Here is a 19,567-nt window from a genome sequence, read left to right on the forward strand (position 1 = left end):
AATAAATTTACATGAATGCATTGTACAGCACAAAAAGGGAATAAGACTTCACAGCTTTCTTAAGAGAACAAGAGATGGACGCTATATAATGATTCACATAAATGGAGAATTCAATAAAGGTTGGCTTTACATTTTGAAATTGACTTGTGTATATAATGTTTGGCTAAAATGATAATGAGGTTGATTAAGTAAAACTCAGAAGTGGCATTCCTGTCTTGAGTAACAAAACCAAAGAGTACATTTTCCCATTTCAAAGCAAAATCAGGGTAGACAGAATCTATCATATATCTTGATAGTTTAGACCAAAATGTCTTTGTATGAGAGCATGACCAAAATAAGTGTTCAAGTGTTTCTCTGTGATCCCTACAAAAGGTGCAGTTTACATCAATATCTTTTTTAAGTTTCTGTAAATAGTGGTTGGTTGGGTAAAACCTATGTCTCATCTCATCTCATTATCTCTAGCCGCTTTATCCTTCTACAGGGTCGCAGGCAAGCTGGAGCCTATCCCAGCTGACTACGGGCGAAAGGCGGGGTACACCCTGGACAAGTCGCCAGGTCATCACAGGGCTGACACATAGACACACACAACCATTCACACTCACATTCACACCTACGGTCAATTTAGAGTCACCAGTTAACCTAACCTGCATGTCTTTGGACTGTGGGGGAAACCGGAGCACCCGGAGGAAACCCACGCGGACACGGGGAGAACATGCAAACTCCGCACAGAAAGGCCCTCGCCGGCCACGGGGCTCGAACCCGGACCTTCTTGCTGTGAGGCGACAGCGCTAACCACTACACCACCGTGCTGCCCAGAGTGATCTATTTTTAAATAAAATATGCTTATTGTTCCAAATATAAAATCTTTGTGGGCTAAAGTTGTTTATATATCAGTGACCAGGCCAACAGGATTTGTTTATGGTAAGAAGCAAGTTTTACAGGAATTTTATCAATATTGTAATTGCACATTAGGACAAAGTTCAGACCCCCCAAAGAAGAAAAAATGTAATTGGGAATAAAGTTCCACGGTGATGTTGGATGCCTTAAAAAACGCTTAACCCAGTTTATTTTAAACGTGTAATTCAATGTGGAAAAATCTAGAAAGTTAAGGCCGCCCTTGCAGTATTCATTCATTATGACAGATTTTTTAACAAAGTGAGTACGGTTTTTCCAGACAAAGTCATATAAAATTTTGTCTATAGCTTTACATGTTTGTGTATCTACGCTCAAGGAGAGAGCAGCATACGTTAACCTGGAGATCCCCTCTGCTTTGGAAAGTAAAATTCTGCCACTTAAAGACAGATCACGAAGAAGCCATTGATTTAATCTTTTTTTTTGTTGTTTTATCAACAATGGGAGAGAAATTAACTGAGCATCTATGAGAGTCTTGTTTGTCTATAGTGACACCCAAATAAACTACAGAGTTTTTAACAGGAATATTTGAAACAGAATCAACATCGCAGTCCTTGATAGCTAGTCGTTCACACTTTTTTAGATTTAAGTGAAGACCAGATGCCCTAGAAAACACATCCATAAGGCTGATGGCTAAAGGGACTTGAGAACTGTTCTTTAGAAACAAAGTTGTATCATCAGCTAATTGACTGATGAAAATAGTTTTATCAGCTATGGTGATACCTTGTAGGTTGCTTGATTTAATATAAGTGCACAAAAGTTGGGCAGCAAGCAAAAATAAGTACGGTGAAATAGGACATCCTTGACGGATGCCTCTCTGAACCTCAAATCTAGTTGAAGATCCATGTTTAAGCTTTATAGAACAGTTTGCTCTGTTGTAGAGTGTTTTTATAGCATTACAGAAGAAGTTACCAAAACCAAATTTTCTAAGTGCGTCATAGAGAAAGTTGTGCTCAACTGTATCAAAGGCCTTGCGGAAATCTAAGAAAAAAAAATAAAGCTATCATCATAAATTAAGTGAGAGTAGTCAATAAGATCTAAAACCAGTCTAATGTTGTCAGAGATATGCCTATTGTGCATAAGCCCAGTTTGAGCCTCATCAGTAACTGAAGAAAGTACAGCTTTAATTCTTTTGGCGAAAATGATAGCCAGCAACTGGTAGTCATTGTTCAGCAAACGTTCACACTGCTGAAGTGACTCAAATCCGATTTTTTCGCCCATATGTGACCTGTATCCGATCTTTTATTGACAATATGAACGACACAGATCCGATTTTTTCAAATCCGACCCAGGCCGTTTGGATATCTCATCTCATCTCATTATCTCTAGCCGCTTTATCCTTCTACAGGGTCGCAGGCAAGCTGGAGCCTATCCCAGCTGACTACGGGCGAAAGGCGGGGTACACCCTGGACAAGCCGCCAGGTCATCACAGGGCTGACACATAGACACAGACAACCATTCACACTCACATTCACACCTACGCTCAATTTAGAGTCACCAGTTAACCTAACCTGCATGTCTTTGGACTGTGGGGGAAACCGGAGCACCCGGAGGAAACCCACGCGGACACAGGGAGAACATGCAAACTCCACACAGAAAGGCCCTCGCCGGCCACAGGGATCGAACCCGGACCTTCTTGCTGTGAGGCGACAGCGCTAACCACTACACCACCGTGCCGCCCCCGTTTGGATATGTGGTCCTAATTCCGATTCCTATCCGCTCTTTTCATATGTGACTTCAGTCTGAACTGCCAGGTCGCATTCATCCGACTTACACGTCATCAACAAGCCACAAACGTCACTATTCTGCGCTGAAGTAGGCGGCGGGTCTCTCAAAAAAAGTTACAACAACATGGTGCATAATCACGGGCGCTGATGGGGGGGGACTCGTCCCACCCAGATTTAAATTCACTTCGTTCGGTCCCCCCCACTTTGCATAAGGCAAACCTCACGGAAAAATCAAAAGACTAATTACCATTCGGTTTATTGAGGTGCACAGCAGTACATACATAGTTGCAACAATTCACATCAAACAAAACAAAGACTGATATTCGGTTGGTTGAGCTGCGCAGACTGCACAGGTTGCGAGCTCGAGCTTGGTTGCTATGGTTACTAACAACAAGTTTGACAGGCATATCGGGGTTGGGGTTGGTTTGCTGGCAGCTTTGCCCCCCCCCAGTTTTTTGTCCCCCCAGTTCAAAAAAACGTATCTGCGCCCCTGCGCATGACATCAATGCGAGGGACGCTTCGGGCTGTGAAGGTTCTGAATCTTCTCAATGGAAGGACGCAGAGGTTAGGGAGCTGATTTCCATTTGGGGGGATGCAGCTATTCAAGCTAGATTGGATGGGTCATACCGCAACCGGGCGGTTTTACTTCCGTAAACACTGGCCATGCTCACTGCGTGTGACGTCGTCGTATCCTGCAATGCGCATGCGGAACACTTTTAGGTCGCTTTTCGTTCATACTGAGGATCACATACAAGTCGCATATATTTGTTAATGTGAACGACCTCACAAAAAAATCGGATTTCACAAAAAAATCGGAATTGAGCATTAAGCCTTGCAGTGTGAACGTAGCGAAATAGGACGCCAGTTGTCAATCAAGAGTATGTCTTTTTGAGGCTTTGGAATAAGTGTTATTAAACCTTGAGTCATGCTCCATGGCAATGTACTGACTGATAAGCTCTCATTAAATACTTCTAATAAAAAAGGTGCTAACTGTAGAGAGAATAATTTATAAAATTCAGACGTTAAGCCGTCTGTACCAGGAGATTTGTTATCCTTTAAAAGACTAATACAATTCTTAACCTCTGATAGAGATAAGGGAAGATCACACATGTTTTTTTTCTGATTCATCAAGTTGGGGAATATCCTGTAACAAGTTAAAGAATGTTTGTGCGTCACTGTCAGAGTATTCTGTTTTGTAAAAGGTGGAGCAAAATTTTGAAATAATATTGGGGTCATCAGTTACATCATCATTAATTTTAAGTTCAGATACAGAGTTCATATTGGCTCTATACTTCTCATCTCATTATCTCTAGCCGCTTTATCCTTCTACAGGGTCGCAGGCAAGCTGGAAAGGCAGGGTACACCCTGGACAGGTCGCCAGGTCATCACAGGGCTGACACATAGACACATTCACACCTACGGTCAATTTAGAGTCACCAGTTAACCTAACCTGCATGTCTTTGGACTGTGGGGGAAACCGGAGCACCCGGAGGAAACCCACGCGGACACGGGGAGAACATGCAAACTCCACACAGAAAGGCCCTCGCCGGCCCCGGGGCTCGAACCCAGGACCTTCTTGCTGTGAGGCGACAGCGCTAACCACTACACCACCGTGCCACCCGGCTCTATACGTCTCCAGTTTAAAGAAATAGGCAGAGTTCTGTTCACCTTCCTCTAACCATCGCCTCCGTGATCTAATAAAGGCACCTTTAGCCCTCCTTTTATACACTCCATCTAGGTTCTCTTGCAAATTAACCAGCTCTACTTTCTGTTCATCTGTAAGGGTGTCTGGAGATATCTGGGAGAGCACAGCGATTTTGCTAATGATGTTCTGTTCTTCAGCAGCCCTAATCTTGGCAAGGTTACTACCAAACTTCCTCTGATACTTAGAAGATTCATATTTAAATAACTCCCAGTTTAAACCAAAAGAATTATCATGTTTAGCTTTGGTGAGGAAATGCTTGATTAGTTGCAATATATGAGATTTTACTTCTTCATGCTCAAGAAGACAGTTGTTTAATTTCCAGTAGTTGGCTTTGATGTAGCGACTATTTGAAGGCAGTAAGTTTATAGAGATAGATAACACACTTTGCACGTTCTGCCGTAAAGCAGGACGATTTTAACGTCACCGCCATTTTTTTTTTTTTAATTTTACATCAACCGTTTTCAGTGTAACAGCGGAGGTAGATGGAGACACAATTCCTGAAAGGACAGGTTTCGATGACACACTGAGAGAGTGAGATGAACTTTGGAAAAGTGGGCGGTGCAAAGATAAAATGAACAAGCAAGGCGAAACCATTGTAAAAAGTTTGAGGGGGTGAAGAAGAAGAAGAGGGTGATGGGAGAATCCATGTTTCCGAGGGCAGGGCTAGAAATATCTGGAATTCCGGTTCCGTTCCAGGAATTTTTCACAAATCCTACCGGAAGGGGTCAAGAAATTAAACCCTTTTTTATTTAAAAGTCATATTTGTTGTTTGAATAGACCGTGTTAGTGATGGCGTCCCCCCCGCCGAAATCTCCGACTTCTCCAACTCCACTGTCCCCAAACTTCAGGAAGAAAGATGAGAGTTTCCTGGGGAAACTCGGAGGAACTCTGGCCAGAAGGAAGAAGGCGAAAGAAGGTAAAAGTGAAGTTTGAGCTGGAAGAGCATGTCCAGATGTGTTCAACAGCCTCCTCCATCCAGAGGTCCAGGAGGGTTTACTGTTTTTGTTTGTTTGTTTGTTTGTTGATGGAGACCCAGCAGTGAAGGAGCAGGCTGAACATGTTGACACCAGTAGAAACATGTTCCTGTAGAGATGAGCTGCATATTTCATCTGTTTCATCTTCACTGGTCTTTATTTACACTTCAGAAAAATAAGAAATAAAATGTCTGCATTTCCACACAAGATAGACATCAAACAACAACAAATAAACACACAACAACAACATCTCATTATCTGTAGCCGCTTTATCCTGTTCTACAGGGTCGCAGGCAAGCTGGAGCCTATCCCAGCTGACTACGGGCGAAAGGCGGGGTACACCCTGGACAAGTCGCCAGGTCATCACAGGGCCGACACATAGACACAGACAACCATTCACACTCACATTCACACCTACGGGCAATTTAGAGTCACCAGTTAACCTAACCTGCATGTCTTTGGACTGTGGGGGAAACCGGAGCACCCGGAGGAAACCCACGCGGACACGGGGAGAACATGCAAACTCCACACAGAAAGGCCCTCGCCGGCCACGGGGCTCGAACCCAGGACCTTCTTGCTGTGAGGCGACAGCGCTAACCACTACACCACTGCGCCGCCCACAACAACAACATATTCTTAAATAACCAAGTTAGTCATGATAAATATCTACCTCTATATTTCCATCAGGCTTTGAACCGGGCAATTCCATGTAAATGTCAACCTCACCATGCAAAAATAAAGCAACATGTAATACATCAAAACCACTCCGGGAGATATCGCCTAGGCCTGTATTTTACAGATGTGAATAAGTTGAACCAATTTGTCACAAGAATTGTTCCCTTCGCCTTAATATGTCAGTCTTTCTTTCTTATAATGTAAACCCCAAGCTAAAATCAACTTTGATCATGTACAATTCTATATTATTGCCACAAGCCACAGAAATGTATGCTAAAATCCACAAAACAGCAAAACAATAGCCATCCTAAATATTATTTAAGAACTTTGATAGTTTTAGCTGATATTTAGAGAGTTTTTCAAAGGGTTATGGTGGTTAAATTGCTGATTTTCTAAACATATGCCATGTCTATTTCAGACGCGTCACATCCATAACGGAATTTCGTCACATCCATAACGCTGACTTTTCCTTCCGAAACTCTGCATGAAATACAAAATATTTTAAACAAAGATTTTTTAATATTCACCTTGGACCCCTCTATCAAATGGATATCTCCATTTCGACATTAGGTTTACAATTTCACAGAGTTTGATAAAAATGTACAGTCACCCAAGAAAAGTGATACTTTTTCTGTCACATCCATAACGCATCTTTTATTGGCGTTTTCTGGCATGCCCTAGATGTACTATGGGAATTGTTCTTGTTCTATCACTTCTCCAGTACGGTACAGCTTTAAAATATGCAACACCTGTTTAAATACTGGGAGACAATAAAACATGCACTGGGTCATTTGTTGCCATTTTGAGTTCAAGTGTCACGTCCATAACGCTGGAATTGCTCAACCACGGATTATAGTAGCAATTTTGCACAAGACATTGCACAGTATATCTACCTCTATGTTTGCACACTGTTTTGTTTGCCTCTCTTTTTTTTTTTTTAAATGTTATCTTCATTTTTCACTCTACCTTTATATTTTGCATTCCATATGCACTTTATATTTCATATTTATATATATATTTCTTTTTATATTGGTAAGCGTGGCGGCACGGTGGTTTAGTGGTTAGCGCTGTCGCCTCACAGCAAGAAGGTCCTGGGTTCGAGCCCCGGGGCTGGCGAGGGCCTTTCTGTGCGGAGTCTGCATGTTCTCCCCGTGTCCGCGTGGGTTTCCTCCGGGTGCTCCGGTTTCCCCCACAGTCCAAAGACATGCAGGTTAGGTTAACTGGTGACTCTAAATTGAGCGTAGGTGTGAATGTGAGTGTGAATGGTTGTCTGTGTCTATGTGTCAGCCCTGTGATGACCTGGCGACTTGTCCAGGGTGTACCCCGCCTTTCGCCCGTAGTCAGCTGGGATAGGCTCCAGCTTGCCTGCGACCCTGTAGAACAGGATAAAGTGGCTACAGATAATGAGATGAGATGAAATCAGATTATTATTATTATTATTATTAAATAAGCAAGTTAGTCGTGATAAATAGGATTTGTCACCTTTTTGACCGAAAGACACTCTTTACAATCATTAACTTTTTTTTTTAACTTTACGAAGCTTTTTATTTTTTTATTTATTTATAGGCGGCACTAGTGCAGTAGCTATCATTGTCGCTTCACAGCAAGAAGGTTCTGGGTTTGAAACTCACAGCTTGTGTGGCGTGTGCAGGTTCTGACCGTGTCTGTCTGGGTTTCCCTTACAGTCCAAAGATTAGATTAGATTAGAACTTTATTGATCCCTTTGGGAGGGTTCCCTCAGGGAAATTAAAATTCCAGTAGCATCATTACAGGATAAACAGAGAATAGGAATAGAGAAAAACTTCTCGATAAATTAGGTATTTGCATATACAAATATAAAAAAGAATAAGATATTGGGGGGGGAGTCCAACAGAAGAAGTATTGCACATTGTCCACTATTGTTTATTGTCAGGCTAGGCTACTGCTCCGTCCCGTCCTCTGTCCTGGAGTTGTACAGTCTGATGGCGTGAGGGACGAAGGAGTTTTTAAGTCTGTTAGTCCAGGGCCGCATTAACCCTTGCCGAGGCCCTGGGCAGACACCCCCCCGAGGCCCCACCTCCGCCTGTTGTCAACTGCACTCAGCAAATTCACCCCCTCAGATGTGCCTGTCTAACTAGACACAGAAACTTAAATAATGACAGTGGCACAGTTAGAAATACTATCGAACGATAAAACTTTATATCCATCAACACCTATTTAATCGAGAAAAAGCAATGGTGAAATAGGCAATTGCATGGTGAAAAAATCCATCAGACATCACGGTTAACAAGTCTGGTTAACTAAAGTTTAGCCTCAAGAAGCCTTTGAATGAGTGAGTCAATGAACAACATGTCAAGAACATAACCGAGGCCTACAACAGTTTCTTTAGTATTCAGAACAAGAACATTCATTTGGTATAGAACCGTTCGTTTTCATTTTGGAATCCAGGCGACTTTTAACTTCTGAAAACTAAGAGCGATAACAAAGAAAGAAAAATATCTTGCTTCTCAGAAATAAATCTCAAAATGTTCGGCTATGTGAAACATTTCATCCTTTCACACACGTAATGTCCCAAACAGCAGTGGCACACAGCTTTGCGCATTCAGTTTGACAGCCATGGGTCAACTTACAAGGGCACTTTCCTACTTTTCTGGAAAGCGAAGTCATTAATTAAATCATTGAACTCAAGCTGGCGTAGCGTGTGAAGACATGGTGGACAGTGATCATACTGACAGTGACGGGACAAGGTGGGCTTCCTTACAGGTGGCGAAATGCATCAAAAATGTTATCAATATGATCAAAACTTCTGAAAATATCGTTTCATATTTTCCGATCTTGCTACCTCTGAGGCCCCCTAGTGGCCGAGGCCCTGGGCAGCTGCCCATGAAGCCCATTAGGCCCCGGTCACACCGCCTGAACTTTGCTGGAGCGTTCCTTGAACGGTAGGGAGGGGGGGCTGAATTTCGACAACGCTCGTCACCGCGCACAAAATGGGAAAAAAAATCGAAAACACGGGCATTGGCTTAGCGGTGCACCGCTGAAGCCGGCGTTGCTTTAGCGTTGGTTTAGCGGTAGCGAGCGTTGGTTTAGCGGTGACGCGAGCGTTGGTATAGCGGCGTTCTGCGCATGCGGGCTTTGGCTCGGCGGGGGTATAAAGTTGGTTTAGCACCAATCATAGCAAGTCTCTCAGCATCCATGGTGATAGTTTTACTGTAACTTTGAGCAAATTCGATATAGATGAGGTCTGAACTCAACGGCAGCTCGATTCCAAATGAGCTCCTGGTCCATTTCTCCCCGTATTTATAGCCGAATTCTGGTCCCGCTCCGACACCTCTATACCAACACCAAACCAAAGTTCATCGCCGCCATGGATAGCTGCTTCAACGCCCGACACCGTTCCAGCAACCCCGTGTCCGCTCGTAAAACGCTTACAACCGCTCCACCGAAGTTTGTGCAACGTTTAATCGCCGCCCGGGCAACGCTGGCGAAGCAGCGGTGGTCCAGCGTTCAAGATTTCTGCGTTGGCCTAGTGGACCCAAGCGTCCACGAACTTGCGTCTAGCGGTGCCAAACTTTGACTGGGCGTTGGTGGAGCGGGGGTGAACTTTGCCGGGGCGGAAAATTGCCCCCTCCTCACCGCTCGCAATATTTTGTGCAGCTCAAAACTTTCGGAGCGGTAGGAGGGCCCCTCGAGAAACATCAGCGGTGGCCGAGCGTATACGGCGTTGCTTTAACGGGGGCCAACTTTTGTTAAACAGTGGTGAACGGTTACGAGCGGTGATGAATTTTTTTCACTGCTCCAGGAACGCTCCAGCAAAGTTCGGGCGGTGTGACCGGGGCCTTAGGATAACGCGTCCTTGTGTTAGTCCTGCACTTGGGAAGGAGCATTCTGTCACTGAACAGGCTCCTCTGGTTGCTGATGACGGTGTGCAGAGGGTGGCTTGCAGATTAGGTAAAGTTCCCAGCCACTGGGGTTCCACAAGCCAGCGGGTACTTGGTGCCAGTCCCAAGCCCGGATAGACTGGGGAGGGTTGCGTCAGGAAGGGCATCTGGTGTAAAAATCAACTATGCCAAATCAAATATGTGGATCAGATCCTCTGTGGCGACCCTGAACATACAGGAGCAGATGAAAGAAGACGACGACAATCTGGTCAGATACCAGCAATTCAAATATTCATAAGTTACAGCTCGTCCAGAATTTTGCTGCCTGAATTTGATCGATCTGTGCAGCGCAAATATGATCACATAACACCGACTCTTAAAGCTAGACGGCCTTTTGATTTCACTGAATCGGTGAAATTTAGTTCCATCTGAAATTTCCTCATTGTGATGTGTTTATTTCTGTAATATCTAAAAAAAACCCCCATATCTCTGGTCATTTTGTGGCTGGGAAGTTATTTAATTTGAAGGGATTAAAGCAAATAATGTGCATGATATCGCTCGCTTTGCACAGTCAAGCAGACAGAGGAAGTCCGTGTGTGTGCGCATGCGCAGGTTTACCTTTGACTGTACACGGACAGTTCCATCATTCTGTCACTAAACGAACAGCTGATCGCACCGATATTTATTTATTAATTTGGTCCTGCGTTTCCTTTCCTTCGTATATAACATAACGTCTTTTCTTCTTCTCACTTTCCGTTACTGTAGTCGGTCTTTCACGTTTCGCATTTCGCACTCCATTTTTCTCTCCTGTTTCAAATTTGTGTCCCACAATGCCTTGTGCGAACGGGGAAAGCCCACCACGTGATGTGATGAATGGCGTAGTATCTTGTATTGCGTCATGGTGAAGCAGGAAAAAATAGTGGAGAATTTAGGGCTACGTGGCTCTAAATTAATTAATTGTTTTGTTTTAAAAAAAAAAAAAACTAATAAAATTGGAAGTCTGATTTGAATTCCATAGCTTTCGGTCCACTAAACAAAAATAATTGGCTGTCGGGGAAAATTATTTTTATGACCTACGTTTGAAAACTCTGAAAGGCAGTCTAGCTTTAAAGAACTGAAGCGTTTGACTGTGTCTGGCTTATTAACCATAAGAGATGCCGTACTTCTGGATGAATAATCATGTAACATGTCAAACTGTGAATACCTGAGCTCAGGCCATCCTTAAAAATATCCGTTTCCTGTCCACCGGGTGAGCAAAAAAATGTTCAGTCGGGATGGAGGGATTTTTTTTTTTTTTTTTTTAATATATATGGATGGATAAGAAATCGCAATGCTGTGTTTGCTTTTTCTTTCAGTACTTTTTTATTACAAAAGCAGACACATTTAATAAAATATGACGGTTTAATCAACTGAAACTTGTACAAAAACTTTAAGTTAGCATTTTAAATGCTGACTGCAACATTTGCAAAACTTTTACAAAGGTACTTAAAATGTCCGACACACGGACTTTTTGTAGTTCTAAATTGACCGTCAGGCCTAGTTCGGATGAAATTACACTATTAAAATGATCACTGAATGATTTGTTTTTCTGAATCTTTACTATTTTGTTGTTTGCTAGAATACCATTTTGCGATTTCACACTTAAGCAAATGTTTGAAAACTCCGGATCTGCTTCCTTCATGGTGGCTGCCATTTTTTTGTGCTGCACGGCGCATGCGCAGAGCTGATTCAGTTCTATATTCTGCGCGGAATGCAGGGCTTTCCACAAGCGCCAGTCATACAGCTGACTACACAATTAAGTCCAGCCGGCTACTTTAATGACTATTATTTTTGTAGCCCACAGGCTCTAAATATTAATTTTCGATTTTAATAAAATTAAATGTTTATCTAACGGACTGACAATAATGTCAAACTGAACCGCACTCATTTAAGTTGTGATTTGCGCTGTTTGTACCGATAATAACCACAAATTCCCCGCAGACTTCGTTGATCAAGGGAGAGTAACTCATCCGCGGCCCCGACATGTGGTGTGTGCGCGCGCACTCGGCGGAGGCAGTAGTGTGTCGGAGGCGACAGAAGCAGAGAGAACGCTTATTTTGTCTCCGGTAAACCAGTCTTCTCTCGTTCAATTCCGTGCTGGCATCAAAAGACACTGTTGGTTGTAAATGAACCCAAACTGAGTGGTTGGAGTGTATTTTCATACACAAATGGAGAAATGTTCGCTGAGTGTGTAATTGTGTCGCCCCACTGCAGACCGTTGTCGTCGTTAATTCATAGCATGCTCAGCTGCGTGAATGTGTCATGCACCGAAAATAAGAGATTTACAAGCCAGGAACGCCTCATGATGCAATACGCAAGAAAAGAAAGAAGATTTACTGCCATTTTACTTTGTATTTGAGTAAAGTGAATAAATAAATGGTCTGTGGAAAATGCATTTAATCCTGGGAACTGCGTGCACAGGAGTTTATTTTGTGTTTACCCCCCCCCGGCTGGCTACTTATTTGTCATGGCTGGCTAGTATGAGCCTTAGTGGAAAGCCCTGGGAATGCGGAAATGTCAAGTTCGATTTTAGATTTACGAACCCGAAAAAAATGTCGAAAAACCGGCGTTAAAAAAAAATTTTCAACTGCACAAACGGCACTCACCCGGCCGGTGGACCGGAAACAGAACATTTTTTAATAATGACCTCAGGATGGAGCAGGGATCCGGGAGCTGTTAAGCGGCAACACTACAGCTGCTGAAGATATTCTCTATTTTCAGTGTTTATGATGTTGAACTAATATTTCTAATGAATTCTTATTCAGTGTTAGTGTTTAAAGTAAGCAAATAAAAGCAAAAAATTGATTTTATCAATATTTTTCCTTTATTTTTAAAAGCTTGTTCGTGTCCTTGTTACATTAGCAACTGGGTAAATATTTATGGATTTTATCATACATTGTAGAGCAGGAGTTATCTTAACAACTGTTATATTTTCTTATATGGTCAATGCTTCATGGAAATAAAAGTTGTTTTCAGTTGTAAATTGTTTTAAGTGACTCCCTCTATGTCACATTTTGGTAACCCCATTTCATGGACTGACCCATTTGTTGATGCAATTAATTCATATTTTTAATGGAAAGAAACTGATATAGCGTGCATTTACAGTACGTTTCATGTCCCATGTCCTTTAACTCTGAAGTTGTTGGTTTTTCTTCTGAGGTTTTGTCGTCACTCGGGTAACGTTGGCTGTAATTTTTTTTTTTTGGGGGGGGTAATCTCTGCTCCATCGACGTCATCTCCAGTATGAGCTCCAGCATGCTGACAACGAGTGTTTGGAGTGCGTGTCATAACCATGTAGGGTAATGCTGAGTGTGCTCGACAGGCTGTGGGTCGATGAGTCACAAACACAGCTGGACGTTCACACCTGTCTGATTTACAGCTTTAGGGAAACTCTGAGTAATGTGCTGACGGTTAATCGGGCCTGAATACGGACATCAGGGACACCGAAGGGGCCTTGGAGTGTGACGTAATCTGAGAACGGTGATGTGGCGTCTGGGACGGCCCGTGACACCGAGATGAACATCGAGCATGTTGGGATATTTTCTTGCTTAGGTTATCCTCTCATCCGGCCGGTAGGTGATGAGTTTATGCCGTCATGGGTTGTCCATCTGGCGTCGTCGACATTTCACAAAAGTTGCTTCTTCACTCTCAATTCTTCACTGATTTTTATTCTTTTTGGCAGGAAGGTGGGTCTGCCTGGGCTGCATATAGCTTCTATCCAAATTTGCATAATTGCAATTTATAATGAAGATATGGACCGATCAATCCCTAACACGGGCGATTGCTCTAAGACAACGAGGGAGGCTCAGCCTCCTCTAAAAATGACGAACATCGAATCATAGAAATATATGTGCTCAACCCAACTACAGTGCGAAATCATTCCGTTATAACTTTCCCTAGTTCGCCTAATGTGTGCGTGAGTTTTTCCCCCTCGTGACAGCGCGATGCAGCCCAGCCTCAGTGGACTTCAGTGGCATTTGGGAGCTATGCGCTTTTCAATCTCAAAATGCAAGACGATTATTGGACAAATACTGCGAAAATGCCCGCCCACGGAGTCCCACGGACTCCCAGCCTCAGTGCACTTCAACGGCATTTGGGAGCTCTGCGCTTTTCAATCTCAAAATGCAAGACGGTTATTGGACAAATACTGCGAAAATGCCTGCCTACAGACTCCCAGCCTCACATGGGAGGGACATGGCAGTTTCCGCGAGGAGACTGGTGATTGGTGAAAGCGGCCGGATATTTTCTTTGATGGACAGCTCGTTTCAAATATAGACAGGCAGCGGTGAATCTCAGTTCAGTCCCATGCGGATTCGCAAGTGCTGTGGTGTATTGTAAGAGATCAGCTTACATTTCGATTTCATTCATTACATACGGTTTCTACCAGCTTTTTTAGTTTGTATATATTTTCAGTGTAAATATAGTGTTGTCAAGTTTGCTTTCTTAGTTCCAGAAATGTCGTTTATTTGAGTGACTGAACTTGAACTTGAGGGGGCTAGTCAGCTAGCAAGAAAGCTGCGCACGGATGCCAAGCATTGCTGATTTAATTTTGGCGAAGCCATTTGCCAGTCTTCCTTTTGAGGAAAAAATTAAAATTAAAGAGCAGGGTAGACCAACGCCTCAAATTGACTTGGTGAAAAAGGTAGGGAATAATACTCGTTCCTTTCAGCTCTCCTGGTACGAGAAAGTGAATTGGCTAACAGCAAATGACCCACATCAACAACAGTAAATAGGCTACTTTAGTAATATGTCATGGATGGACCAAAAATATAGAATCTATTTAAAATGTTTATGCTGAGTATATTATATTGGAATATATATTTCTCTGGATATGAATTAAACACAGCTACAATTTGGAAAACATTTTTAAACAAAAACACAGCCGAGAACATTTCACACTACAGACCTGGATTAAAAGTGAAGGGTTATCAAAATTGTCAATAAAACATTTCTCAGTCAAAATAAGTAAAATATAGGGAAAGTGTCATTGAATGAAATGTGTGGCACCCAGCTCTACTGCTGAGGTTCCTGACAAAGAGCTGCTTTCAATAATGATCAATTTTTAAACAACATGCCACAATTTTAAAATATAAAATGTTAAAATATACCCCCCCAACACCACCATCATGTATATTGGACAGTAGGCTAATGGGCCAAAAGAACCTGTTATTTCACAGTTTGTGACCCTGCCAACAATCAGCCAGATCAAAGGCAAGAGTATGGGCAAAACTGATGTTTTTTCTTTTAAAATCTGGAAATATCATAACCGACCAGCCTCCCCTGTTTGAAAGACTACCAGCCGCCACTGATCCCTAACGAGCAGTTTCCACACAAATCGCATCTCCTCTTTCAATTCTTCACCCATTTTGATTCTTTCTGCCATGAAGGTAGGGTGCATAGAACTTCTATCCAGATTGAGATGAGATGAGACAATTATACTGAAGTTCTGGACTAATTCACTCACACACACTCACTCACTATCCATTAACGTCAGTTTCCACCAGCCGGCGAGTGTAACGTTGCATGATAGGCTTTCACCCTCGTTTTCCATGCTGTTTGGTCCCTTGTGTCATTTGTAGTGAGTTTGGTCACCTTTAGGTCATTTGTGGCCACTTCTAGGGATGGCGAAAACTAAAAAAAATCTTGACCGACCACCGAGCCTCATTAGGCGGTTAAAGTCGGTTAACCTATGAGTTTAAAATTCTAGAATTGGAATTATTAGAATCTATTCTAAATCTAACCGCGAGCATCCGCACATTCAGTCCCAGTCGCTGCCCTCCACTCACATTACCTTTTCTACAGCGCGAAACATTTAGGCCCTGTCCACACGGCAACGGATTCAGGTGAATCTGATAAAATTGTTTATCGTTTCGGCCTGGCGTCCACACGGCACTGGCGTTTTGGGTGCCCCAAAACGAAATCTTTTGAGAACGGGTTCCAGAGTGGAAAGATCTGGCAACGGCGCCATTGCGAAGTCGTCTGGATGAGTAGAACGGATTTGTTTACGATGACGTCACAACCACATGTGCTTCACGCCGGGTAGAAGTGTAACGAACTCGATGCGAGTTGTCAACAAATCCTATAACTTGGTTCATGAAACGCGCTTACAAAATATTTTCACTGTGAATATTTGTGTAATGGTGCAAAGTGAGAGAGAGAGAGTGAGAGTCAATCCTGCCAGCAAAAATAGGGAAAAAAAGGAGCGATCTCACCTCTTCAGATGTTGGTTTAAGTCCGACAATGCATTCCTCAAAAAGGGCGTAGAAGAACAAAGTAATCCATCAACGTGTAGCATTCAATTTATTCCGGACCATTAAAGATGCTGCCTTCCGCGTAGAATCATACGTCATCCTCGCCGCCATATTGGATAGGTCAAAGCGGAGAATAAAGATGCCTCATTCATGTGCTGCGTTTAACTGTACCAACAGGTTTACTGTCCAAACGAGATCACATGGGATTACCTTTCACAGGTGAGACTGGAAAAATACTTTTCATTGTATTTGGTCATTATAACGTAATTTTACGAACAGATTTTTCTGACTTTGTGGCTAATATGAAGTCTCGCGCATAATAGTTTATGCGCATGCATCCTTACTTCTATTGTTCTGGTGTCTCCGATGGGACCGTCTTACAGCGCACCTAGAGGTGTGGCATGTGTATTGCATCGTTTTCAGCAAGCGTTGCGTTGCGTTGCCATATGTACCTGATATTTTACTGATCCGTTGCCCATGTGGACGCGATATTATTATTATTATTATTATTATTTTATTTATTTTTTTTTTAAGTCTCGTTGCCGTTGTCGTGTGGATGTAGCCTTAGTCAAACGCGGCACTGATGTCGAGGGGTTTGTATTGGAGCGGAGGACAAATGGCTCCAGCTTAGAGACAGTTTCAGTTGGCCATGATGGCGTTGAAAATAAAGTCAAGTGCTAGAAGAAGTACATAACATTCAGTGATGGGAATAATGGCATTAAAATAAAGGCTGTTATAACGCCGGGTAACCTAATTAATTAGCTACAATCGTTATAACGCCGTTACCAATATCAACACGCCATTACTGCATGGTATTGAAGTTGCTCTGAAGCCATCACCGACTTGGCTGACAGACATAAAAGCTGCGTTTGTCACTCCCCCTCCAGACACCACTGTCATTTCATTCTCTCCCCTTCCCTCCAAAAGTCGGCATCTGCGCCTTTAGTTTGTGTGCTAATTGTGCACAGCCGTTGGGAATGGGATAGCTGGAGCTGAGCTGATTAGCCGCTAAGCTAATATAGCAACTGTCTGATGCTAAGTAACATCAGTGAGTAACCAGGTTTTAGTTCAGATCTTGTGTATTATTATTACGTTGACATTAATATTCACCAGACTAATCAACCATCGACTTCATTCATGCGCCGTGTTCTTGTTTCTTTGATAGTCAAGAATTTCCTTGATGTTACGTACCTGGTTAACATCGTAGTAAAATGTAATCCAACACTGAGATTTTTCTTTCGCCGAGTGGCAGCTGTCTTCACCTGGGGCGGGAGGGCGGGACATGACTGAATGGGTGTTTCTGATTTGTCAGCTGTCATCCTTACACCGCATGGCATGCCCCAAGCGTTTACAACACAGAATTCCAGGTTCTCCGCTCCAAAATCGGCAGCTTCAAAACGATTGATTTTTTTTTTTTAACTGACAACCAAAAAAAAATTAACCGGTTGACGTTGATTCGGTCAAACGGTCATCGGTTAACATCCCTAGCCACTTCGCACCATGTTTTGCATGGCCTACCCCTTCTTTTCCGCCCATCAACCTGGATGTTCCTTATGGTGTTTACAGCTCTCAGCCCTTTCTACATGTCCAAACCATCGCAGCCGCTTACATCTGATAGCAGTCACGAGGTCGATCATCTCGAGCCTTGCGCGTAGGTCACTCATGCTGGTAACATCGTCAGGTTTGACACCACACATCCACCTTAGCATCACCCGCTTGTTTCTCTCCAGCCTTGCCATGTCGATCTTCCTAGGGGCCCGGCGCTCACTGGTGTACAGCCGACTATGGGCGAGAGGCGGGGTACACCCTGGACAAGTCGCCAGGTTACCCATGGACATCCAGCTGTTACAATTAAGCCAAACTAAAGTTGCTTCTTCTCGCTGTTTTGGATTCTTTCTGGCAAATAGGTTGGTATTCCCAGGGTGGATATAGCTTCTATATATAGCTTGCAATATTTATTGTGCAAGGCAGCCCACTTTAGATCGTTCCTTCTGGACTAGACATTAACGGTCTCGTTTGTTTGTAGTTTGCAACTCTTACAATGTTTTCCTTGGTGGTCAAGATTGACCGGTTCTTGACCCTCCTCCCCAACAACATGCAAAGACGTGAACGATGATTGGTCCGGACCAAAATTGTTGCATCGCCAGTCTCCCGATTGAGACACAGCAACAGTTTATGGCACTATGGTCACAGAATCTGACACAGTGACCATCATGAAAGACAAAAAACACACAGTCTGATCTCACCATTTTGGGTTAATCAAGAAACATCTCATCTCATTATCTCTAGCGCTTTATCCTGTTCTACAGGGTCGCAGGCAAGCTGGAGCCTATCCCAGCTGACTACAGGCGAAAGGCAGGGTACACCCTGGACAAGTCGCCAGGTCATCACAGGGCTGACACATAGACACAGACAACCATTCACACTCACATTCACACCTACGCTCAATTTAGAGTCACCAGTTAACCTAACCTGCATGTCTTTGGACTGTGGGGGAAACCGGAGCACCCGGAGGAAACCCACGCGGACACGGGGAGAACATGCAAACTCCGCACAGAAAGGCCTTCGCCGGCCACGGGGCTCGAACCCGGACCTTCTTGCTGTGAGGCGACAGTGCTAACCACTACACCACCGTGCCGCCCATCAAGAAACATGTTCTTCATAAAGAATCTGAAGAGTCTAAAACTGGCTGAACTCTCAGGAGAACATCTGAAGAAAACCAGGACTTGTGTTTGGAAGTGCTCCATGGAATTATTTTTTTTTGGCTTTGAGAACATAACAGAGATCTCACTATACACCAGACCTGGGCATTTTCCGGCCCGCGGGCTGCATCCGGCCCTTTGGTTCATTCTGACCGGCCCGCGTAAGGTTAATTAGAAATTACAAAATAAACGTATTTTCTAATTTTACCTCATGCATGGACTGAATGTGCATTGCTTTTATTTTGAAGTTGTGTTCAACAAAAACGCAATGCGCGCGACATGAACATGACCTGAAATCCCACGAAACCTAATCCCGCGATAACTACTTCCGTAATTTGTCCAGACCAACCACAAACTTGTACGTCATCCTTCAAACGGTCCAGCCAATCACATCGTGTGACGTCACCAGCAGGCGCCGGAGCCCGAGCCGATCTGTAGATCTGATACCTACACCGAATCGACTGATGATCACCTGTCAGCTGTGCTTCGCATCTCCACCTCAGGCATTCAACCTGACTTTGATGCACTCGTTAAAGGAACAGTCCACCGTACTTCCATAATGAAATATGCTCTTATCTGAATTGAGACGAGCTGCTCCGTACCTCTCCGAGCTTTGCGCGACCTCCCAGTCAGTCAGATGCAGTCAGACGTGCTGTCACTCCTGTTAGCAATGTAGCTAGGCTCAGCATGGCCAATGGTATTTTTTGGGGCTGTAGTTAGAT

General features: G+C 43.5%; 1 protein-coding gene across 1 annotated transcript in view; it reads left to right on the forward strand.

The window, feature by feature from the left end:
- Positions 1–4,988: 4,988 nt before the first annotated feature.
- The window catches only part of parvaa (parvin, alpha a), a 76,125-nt gene continuing 61,546 nt past the window's right edge, over positions 4,989–19,567 (forward strand). Inside the window, exon 1 of the mRNA XM_060928316.1 lies at positions 4,989–5,260. Within this exon, the coding sequence (XP_060784299.1) occupies positions 5,134–5,260 (127 nt within the window). The 5' untranslated portion in view covers positions 4,989–5,133. The remainder of the gene's footprint in view (positions 5,261–19,567) is intronic.

Source organism: Neoarius graeffei, chromosome 8, assembly GCF_027579695.1.
Source record: "Neoarius graeffei isolate fNeoGra1 chromosome 8, fNeoGra1.pri, whole genome shotgun sequence".
Lineage (NCBI taxonomy): Eukaryota > Metazoa > Chordata > Actinopteri > Siluriformes > Ariidae > Neoarius > Neoarius graeffei.